Below are 9,973 nucleotides of genomic sequence, written 5' to 3' on the forward strand. Positions count from 1 at the left end.
ATGAAGGAGAGGAGACGGGTGAAAACAACTATTTATGTATTTAAGTAGGTGCCAGGTGCACCAGTTTGTGTCAAGAAATATAACACTGCTGTTTAAAAAAATGCTCAACAGTTTCGTTTCCCTTGTGTATCAAGAATGGTGCACCACCCAAATGACATCCAGCCAACTTGACACAATTGGGTAATTAAGGTGTCCTTCATTTTTTTGTACACTCAGTGAAGTTATTTAATAGAGCTGTTTCTCAAACAACATTAACTTAATTATAGGAATTTGTTGTAATAACAGTCAAATCAAGTCTTGATTAGGCTATAGGACGAAAGGCATAACCATCAATCAAATATGAAAAGTCGGCACTCAAAGTCAGCACACATCTAATTCTTGAATTCTTACTGTAAATCACGTGATGGTGACTAAACGACTGTTTGGCTGTTGAGTTTCATTTTCATCTTTGCAACTTCCTCAAAAATGGTGAGTAGCTTTTTTTGCACCGTCTGTTGAGAAGAAAAATAGACCTAAAAGGCAAAAATGAACAATTGAACACACTATCTTGTATCCACCTATCGATTTAGCCAAAACAACTCGAAATCCATTCAAGACTTTTGACGCGCAGGAACGTGCGCACGTAAAAGGCAATAAGGAAACCAAATTTCATTTCAGAATTGGTTAAAATTATGTTAGGATCAGGGTTTAGATAAGGTAAGTGTCAGTATTATGTTTTGTTAAGTCGTTTTGCAGGTCAGAAGTGTCCTAATAGCCTCTGTCCCCGTTGCCAGACACGTCTATGCAAATATTAGGTGTAGTCTACTATATTTGCTCAGTCCTCTTAAAAACGTAGCTATTTCAGTAAATAATTTGGCTAATTTGAAATTAATATGAACCTTCTAATGAGTTTTCATATCAGCAGTATCAGTTTATTGTATAGGCCAAGTGATCTATTTAATGGTTATGACTTCATCTTTCTCATGACAGGACGCCAAACAACAGAAGAAGTAAGCCTTAACATATTCACCATTAACATGAACTCTTCTTTTGATATTTCAATATATTAAATAATTGCATACTTATTTATTTAATAAAAATCTTCTTCTGTCATAACTGACAAAAAAAAATCTATTTTAGGGCAGAAGAACTTCTATTGGCTGAAGCAAGTTTTAGGAGAAATGCCTTCAGAATCATCCAAATAATGATTGAACTATGCAATGAGAAGCCTGGCTGTAGGGTGTATGTGGATGAGGTATGTATGCGTTTGAAGGTGTCATTGGATAGTTTATCTTCTTTTCCTGCATAAAACGACCTCAACAAATATGAATGAATGGATGGATGGATGGATGGATGGATGGATGGATGGATGGATAGAGTCATCCAGAAATTAGGGTTATGCATCCAAAGAGACAATCATTTAATTTGTACATCTCATAGCAAACCTGTGTTTGTCTCTAAGATTCTCCACAGCATCTTCTTCTTAGGTTTCATTCATAAACCCCAACAATGCACCCCCAACGATATCCTTGGTGAATTTATGCCTCAAATGGAGGGGATTTTCCCGGGACCATTTGAGAATTACAACAGTAAACTGCCAAGACGGACTCCGTTCTCCTCTGTGCTGGATATGGTAAGTGTTGTGTTGATGAATGCTTTTTATTATTATACCGTATTAATTCAACTGAGAAAGGACAAAGCTTCAATGACTTCAATGCTATATGCAGCAACAATGTCATACTCGTTTGGACCAGACAGCATCAGATAGATGGCATACCAGTAGAGAGACAGAGGGGCGCTGTTTTACTCGCTTGGATGCTTTCTCCTGTGAGATACTGTACATTCAGACTTGCAAATTTACGGAAAATTCTGAAACACAGAGAGAAGTCTGGCTTCCTTTGGTATCCATGAATACACGTCATGGCCCACAAGGGCTATTCCTATCCTACGATGTCTACCGTTTGTAGAAAGAATGTGGACAGTATATTGCGGAGAAACTTTTGTAAAGTATTCACAAAAACATGTGTGTGACCTGCTCTAACATAATATATTGATCTGCTCCTATCTGTATATATTTGTGTAAATCATGCTGTGAATAGTTCAATAAGTTTTCTCTGCAATATACAGGCCACCCTTTTTATCTTTTTGGGGATTTTACCTGACCTGTCTTTTGATGTCTGTTGTCATCTACTCCCAGGTGGTCTCCTTGCTTGGACCAGACAGAGAGATCAATATACTGGAGAGACTGAAGGAAATCGCCAATGACATGTCAGAACCCAAGAGTAAATACCAGTTCACCTCCTCGACCATCTGTGTCTCTCAAAGGAAGGATGTTCAAAGAAGTTACTATGGAGCGTCCATGTCCTGCACGGGGAAGAAAGAAGGACAGATTATGATCGCTGTGTCCTGTCTGTGTACCTGGCACTACAGTGTATCCAATGCCGTGATGACATACAAGCCAGATAAGAACAAGAGAAAGAACTTTGATGGCACCATGAAACTACAAGAGTATGTAAAGTGCCAGGCTTCCAATGTGAAGAGTGGGGAGAAGATGCCTCCTTGCAGGTCCTGTGGTCATCTTTTTGGTCTGGAGGAACCAAGCAATCAGATGTGGCCCTATGGGAACTGCGCAGAGGCAGAGAGCTTGAGCAAACTGCTCTATGGAGAGGAAGAGATTGTTAAGAATGTAGTACCATCAGTTGATTGCAAAATGCGAGAGCAAGTGGTGAAGGAGGTAAAGGCTCACCTGGAAGAGAAGCTCCAAGAGTCAGAATTTCAATGGGATTCTTCCTATTACATTCCACAGTAGATTGTCAGAGAAACGCATGTGCGCACACGCACACACACACTAAGTTTACAGATATACAGATGCACATTCCTACTGTGACACACTGAGATCCAAAACATTAAACATATAATCATAGCTTGGTGCGGGGCTAGCAACATGTGATTTGTGTCTGACAGCTAGCATTGAAACATTGCCAAAGCAGTGAACCACTCTGTGCATATAGTATACAGTATAACTGCTAGGCTATAGCTATCGGCTCTTATCAATGATATCTGTGAGGTAGATGGTTCTTTTAGAAGGGGACCGTTGTTTAGAGTACCTCATGGAGATACCTGAAATTGAATTTAATATTCTAGTCTAGACAAAGCATTTAACATATATATATATATATATATATATATATATATATATATATATATATATATATATATATATATATATATATATATTTTTTTAAATATGATTTTAATTGGGATTTTAAACTTTATTTCTGTATACTCTAGTTATTAATGCACATTTTTACTAATCTGTAACAAATTACTAATACTGTAAACGTTGGTGTGAATTCATGTCTGGGTTGATTTCTAGCTATTTGAGGAATTAATCTAATAAAGGAACTTACATTGTAACCATTGTAATGTAGCCTATGTTCTCATTTGTGTGTGTGACAGAGAGATTTTCAGTGCTTACTGTTCTTAGTTTGCAAACGGAAGGGTGAAGAGAGTTGAAATAGCAGAACAAAAAAAAGGATGCTGAAAAGTGAAGTGCAAGTATTCATGGTATTGTGTATTGGTATATTGAAGTGAATATACTGTATGTGTGTGGGAAGAGACATGTCCTAGGATTAATAAAAACATAAGGTTAACAACCTGCACAAATAAATTGCAGTTACTTATGTGACACATGGATATGGAAAGACCAAGGGCTTTATTTTCGGCTGCCGCTGAGGTGCAAGTGTCAAACGCACTGTAGTTTGCTATTTTATCAAGTAAAAACTGGCGCACTGGCATTTCCCACCCTTTTCGCCAGGTTTGGCAATTTTCCTTCCTCAGTCTCCCCCTATTCTGCTCCTCCATCTCTGTACCTCTCCCTCTTTTCTTCTTCCCTCTCCACCCTCATACTCCCTCCCTCTCTCCCTCTTCCTCCATCTCTCCACCTCTCACTTTCTCCCTCTGTACCTCCTCCCCCGTGTCAAAGAACAGTCAGAAATAATTCTAGTTTGTATAAAGAACTGAAGTTGAGGGTCTGTTAGACCCTTTTTACTTTCTCTATTTGTATGTTCTCCTTTCCCTCTCTCTTGATCTTGAGGTAGAGATCACATGATGGGACTCCAGCTGATTGGAGACCCATAGTCACACACGCATACACACGGTGCACAAACTCAGTTTCTATTCCAAAAAAAAGATTGAGCCCGTACCATGCCTCAGTGATGGCAAACACAAAGCTCAATGTGTCTGTGTCTGCCTCTCTGTTGTGGCATCCTAGGAAACGGAATTTCCCGTTGAAGTAGAGGGAGAGTGCTGATTGACTGAGCTATCTGGGGGCTCACCAATGGAGTTATGCCATTGGCCATTTGCTAGATTGGCCTGATACTGACACCCCGCATCAGCACCCTTCCCCCTCTCCCTCTCTCTACTTTCTCCACCCTCCTTTTCACTGTTCTCTTCTCACATTCCATCTCTCCCATACAATTTTTCCAGAAACGACAATGATCTACCAAGTATAAACCAGACTTCTATCCCAGTAACAGTCAGTAGAAATAGGAACGCTTGGTGAAAATTATACTGTATAGAGAATAAGAGGGAAGAAACAAAACTCCACTACCCTAGTAAAAACATCCTATAGGACTAGTGATTTATAGGACGAGTGATTTTTTTTCAATGGGATCCTATATAATTCTCACAATCCTATAGGATTTTGTGTCACCTGTATCAGAATCCCATTGGAATTCTACTGGAGTGTGTTTTTTCCTATTGGGAATCAAAAGTAATCATATTAAACCTTAGGATTTTGTATCAACACTATCAGAATTGGACTACTTATTTTCCTATGTGAAATCAAAAGTAATCCCATTTTAACCTCTAGTGTTTTTCTTAACTTTTTGCTTTTATTCATTTTTTGTCAACAATACAAAACATGCACATACAAACACTCACCAACATCAACAACATTCCCCTTGCCCAGACCCACCTGCTCACCTCTCCCATCTCCAGCACCCATCACTCTCCGCCACATGGCCTCAAACTGCACCATTTTATTTCTCTCCATCGCCCATGCACTTTCAACATTTAGATAATAAAGCATTTGACCTTTGCATTGTGGAGGATGGAGGAATGGTTTATTTCCAGTTTTTAAGTATGTTTTTCCTGCTGATTGATGAGAAGAGTATCGTCCAGCCCATCGGGTATCTTACTGCACCCTCATATGCCATGTCTTGAAAGTTGCAGACAGGCAGACATACAGATTAAAAGTACATTTATTCTATAGGTCCAAACTCCACTATGGCCAAGACCAAAGCGCTGTCAAAGGACACCAGAAACAAAATTGTAGACCTGCACCAGGCTGGGAAGACTGAATCTGCAATAGGTAAGCAGCTTGGTTTGAAGAAATCAACTGTGGGAGCAAATATTAGGAAATGGAAGACATACAAGACCACTGATAATCTCCCTCGATTTGGGGCTCCACGCAAGATCTCACACCGTGGGGTCAAAATGATCACAAGAATGGTGAGCAAAAATCCCAGAGCCACACGGGGGGACCTAGTGAATGACCTGCAGAGAGCTGGGACCAAAGTAACAAAGCCTACCATCAGTAACACACTACGCGGCCAGGGACTCAAATCCTGCAGTGCCAGACGTGTCCCCCTGCTTAAGCCAGTACATGTCCAGGCCCGTTTGAAGTTTGCTAGAGAGCATTTGGATGATCCAGAAGAAGATTGGGAGAATGTCATATGGTCAGATGAAACCAAAATATAACTTTTTGGTAAAAACTGAACTCGTCGTGTTTGGAGGACAAAGAATGCTGAGTTGCATCCAAAGAACACCATGCCTACTGTGAAGCATGGGGGTGGAAACATTATGCTTTGGGGCTGTTTTTCTGCAACGGGACCAGGACGACTGATCCATGTAAAGGAAAGAATGAATGGGGCCATGTATCGTGAGATTTTGAGTGAAAACCTCCTTCCATCAGCAAGGGCATTGAAGATGAAACGTGGCTGGGTTTTTCAGCATGACAATGATCCCAAACACACCGCCCGGGCAATGAAGGAGTGGCTTCGTAAGAAGCATTTCAAGGTCCTGGAGTGGCCTAGCCAATCTCCAGATCTCAAACCCATAGAAAATCTTTGGAGGGAGTTGAAAGTCCGTGTTGCCCAGCAACAGCCCCAAAACATCACTGCTCTAGAGGAGATCTGCATGGAGGAATGGGCCAAAATACCAGCAACAGTGTGTCAAAACCTTGTGAAGACAGAAATCCTACAATGTGATTTTCTGGAATTTTTTTTCTCATTTTGTCTGTCATAGTTGAAGTGTACCTATGATGAACATTACAGGCCTCTCTCATATTTTTAAGTGGGAGAACTTGCACAATTGGTGGCTGACTAAATACTTTTTTGCCCCACTGTAGCTATCATTTGGTAGAGGATGTAAAAGAGCCTGGCTGATTTTCTTTTGTGGCTGGCAGTTGGCATGAACCAATTTATCTCGTAAATTGCGACCTCTCCTATAAACAATAAGTGGTGGATTTTTAAATTCAGCCGGCAAAGCAGGGTCGGATGATAAAATATGCCAGTGTTTCTTGACCACACCTCCCACTTTTCGCGAGTTCAAAGTATATGTGGTTGTGAACATTATGGATTGTTCGTTAGCGGGTCTTTTTTGTAGCAGTTCATCTCGTGTTTTCCCTAATGCCAAATTAAGAGCTTCATCCACACATTGTGGTGAATAGCCTCTTCTTAGAAACCTAATGCTCACCTCCGCTGCTTTTTCTAGATAATCCTCTGTGGAGTGGCATATACGGCGTAGTCTGAAAAACTGGCTTCTTGGAAGTCCTCTTTTTAATGGCTCAAGATGGAAGCTGTCCCCCTGTAATAGAGTATTTCTGTCCGTTTCTTTTCTATACAGAGTTGTAAACGGGGTTCCATTTGATTTCTCAATCCACATATCGAGGTAATGAACACGTTGAGTGTCACATTCAACAGTGAATTTGAGATTGGGGTCAATGTCATTGAGTAGTGCCATAAAATCTGACAGCTCTTTTTCAGTTCCTTCCCATATGCAAAAAAATGCCGTCAATATATCGATACAGCTTCAGGACTTTATTCAAAAATGGATTTTCGTTTTCATTATTAACAAAACGTTCTTCACAAAGACCTGCATAAAAGTTAGCATAACTCGGAGCGAATGTGGAACCCATCGATGTTCCATTCGTTTGGAGGTAGTATTCATCATCAAACCTGAAATAGTTATACGTCAAAACATATTCGGCCAGTTCTAGAATGAAGTTTGTTTGTGGATATTCATTGGTATCTCTGTCTCCCAAATAGTGTGCTAGTGCTGCCAGCCACCCCACATGGGGAATGCTGGTATATACGTAGATTCTCGACATCTAATGTGACTAAAATAGTCTTCTTTTAAACCCGCTATTGGTGAGATCTTGTTTATGAAGTCTATAGAGTCTTTTACATATGATGGCAATGCTTACACATGAGTTTTAATAAAAGAGTACAAGTTTGACAATGGCTCGAGCATTGAGCCTATTCCTGCAACCACTGGTCTGCCTGGATAATTGCCTTGTTGTTTTTTAGGTTTGTGTAATTTTGGTAAAATGTACAGGCATGAACGTATGGCACATTTGCAGCAAAGATATTCATATTCAGGTTTTGAGATCAGGTTGTTTAATAGGGCTTGCTTCATATTAGAACATATATCCCTTTGGAACACCTGTGTGGGATCAACACTCAGTTTTCTATAGAAACGTTCATTACTGAGTTGTCTCTGAATTTCTTTATATTTTTCATATTCTAAACAACCTCTGCACCCCCTTTGTCTGCAGGTTTAATAACCAAAGATGAATCTTTCTTTAATTCCTTAAGTGCCTGTTCTTCTGTTCTAGTGAGATTCTTCTGAATATGGTTTGTTTGTCTCATATATACTGACATGGATTCTTGTTCGACTAACCTACAACGGGTATTAAATCGAGGAGTTGTTAACCATGGGCCACACAAGCTCACAGAACGGGACCTCTGAAGTGCATAGAAATCATCTGTCCTCACTACCGAGCTCCAAACTGCCTTTGGAAGCACCGTCAGCATAATAACTGTTTGTCGGGAGCTTCATGAACGCTACCTGCCCCAATTAATAGTGCCAACTGTACATTTTGGTGGAGGAGGAATAATGGTCTGGATCTGTTTTTCATGGGTTGGGCTTGGCCCCTTAGTTCCATTAAAGGGGTATCTTAAGTCTACAGCATACAATGACATTCTAGACGATTCTGTGCTTCGAACTCTGTGGCAACAGTTTGGGGAAGGCCCTTTCCTGTTTCAGCATGACAATGCCCCCATGCACAAAGCGAGGTCCATGCAAAAATGGAGACCTGACTAAGTATGAATTTACTTATTAAAATATAAATGAAAACATTTTTGCCGGTAAATGTGTGCTTGTTTCTTTGGCAACCCTGGTATAAGCGGGATAAACGCCTCCGCTCTATACATTATCTGGAGCTAATAAATTCATTTCGGTCTCGGGGCAGATCCGGCAGCCAGACCGGGCCAGCAGTTTGTGATGTTTGTGTTTGTGCTACTTGGGGAGTAATCAGTATCAAGCATCAAACACTACATCACAAATGACACCCTATTTCCTATATACAGTAGTTCACTACTTATGACCAGACCCCTATGGGCCCATATGACTGGAATAGAGCAGTCTTCAGCATCCAGAACAGCATCAGTTAAGACAACACCTGTTTGTGTTTGCCACCAGAGAAGCTAGCATGAGTGTTTAGCATCAGTATTTGGAGTTACTGAGTGTGACCAACAGTTTGAATGCAATTATTCTGCATACTAGACAATGATGTTAGCCCCTGAACAAAAACCAAGGCATTTGTTTAGTCAGTTTCAGCATCATTCCTGTTTCCTATTTGTGCGGCTTTTTATAGGCTAGCAAACAGACTGGAGCTTTTACTATTGCTGAACTATATCTGAGTCATGAACAGTTCTTAGTCTACTTTTTAGGGGCACTTCTTAATGTGTAATTCATCGCTGCTCTTCTGATGCAGTGCTCCCTTTGAAAAAGAGACTTTAGTCTCAGTGGGGCTACCTGCTTAAATAATGGTAAATAAAAGATGAGGACATAGAGTCTATCAGACTGAGAGATCCTTGATATAATTGAATAAATCCTATGGCTACATTTGGGGCCAGGGGTTATACAATGGGCATCTTCTAGTCGCTGTCTGTTCTTACCATGATATATCTTGTGTTATATTCATTTTACCCATAAACGTAATATGTTGTGCACCTGACTGCCCCCTCTTTTCTTGATTGTGTGCATTAGAATTATCCCCAGGTTATAGGAAATTGTGGCATCTAAACTTTTTGTTATTGTTGTATTTACCACTCGAATGTTTGGGTGGTGCTCTCTAGTGGCAGAGTTTGTGATATTTATAGTAGGCCTACTGAGCAAATGGTTGACACTAGCTGCTGCTCCCCATATGGACAGCTTAGGATCATTTAGGTGGCAGGTTAGGATCATTAACGTGGCTGGTTAGGATCGTTTACATGGTAGGTTATGAGAATTAGGTTAGGAAAAGGGTTAGGGTTAAATAAAATGCTGGCCGTACAGTAGTTGTACTCTCCCTAGTCACAAACACCCTTCATTGTTCAAACCATAGAGAATGATTATAGGCACAGAGTTTCTAAACCCAGAGTTGCAACATCGCAAGACTTCTGGAATCTCTTGTGAAGCAGACTAAGTAGACCAGGCCGGGGTTTGAGTTATTCATTTTCTCGAAATCTAAAGTCACAACCTAAATTCGAGCCAATTGAGAATTTGAACATATTATTACTCCAACTTCGTGACAGTGACAAACTGACACGTTTTTGTTTTCGTCAAAAAAGACTTAATACTGTAGGAGTGCCTTTGTTTTGACTGTATGCACTTGCGCAGTTGAACGGAAACTCAACCGGATGCGTCACACTTGTACATCCTGTGA

At 40.3% G+C, this 9,973-nt stretch overlaps 1 protein-coding gene across 2 annotated transcripts; it reads left to right on the plus strand.

Moving 5' to 3' along the window:
* Nucleotides 1-392: 392 nt before the first annotated feature.
* LOC135549740 (uncharacterized) lies at nucleotides 393-3,401 on the plus strand. Of its 2 annotated transcripts, none has more exons than XM_064979997.1 (5): nucleotides 393-468; nucleotides 970-989; nucleotides 1,120-1,234; nucleotides 1,442-1,612; nucleotides 2,177-3,401. In XM_064979997.1, exons 1-5 carry the CDS (start codon nucleotides 466-468, stop codon nucleotides 2,786-2,788), a joined length of 921 nt encoding a protein of 306 aa, XP_064836069.1. In that variant the 5' UTR covers nucleotides 393-465; the 3' UTR covers nucleotides 2,789-3,401. The 2 variants fall into 2 exon arrangements, with proteins under 2 accessions (XP_064836069.1, XP_064836070.1); XM_064979998.1 differs by lacking the exon at nucleotides 393-468 and adding an exon at nucleotides 482-696.
* The last annotated feature ends 6,572 nt before the right edge of the window (nucleotides 3,402-9,973 follow it).

This window comes from Oncorhynchus masou, chromosome 12 (genome assembly GCF_036934945.1).
Source record: "Oncorhynchus masou masou isolate Uvic2021 chromosome 12, UVic_Omas_1.1, whole genome shotgun sequence".
NCBI classification, from domain to species: domain Eukaryota; kingdom Metazoa; phylum Chordata; class Actinopteri; order Salmoniformes; family Salmonidae; genus Oncorhynchus; species Oncorhynchus masou.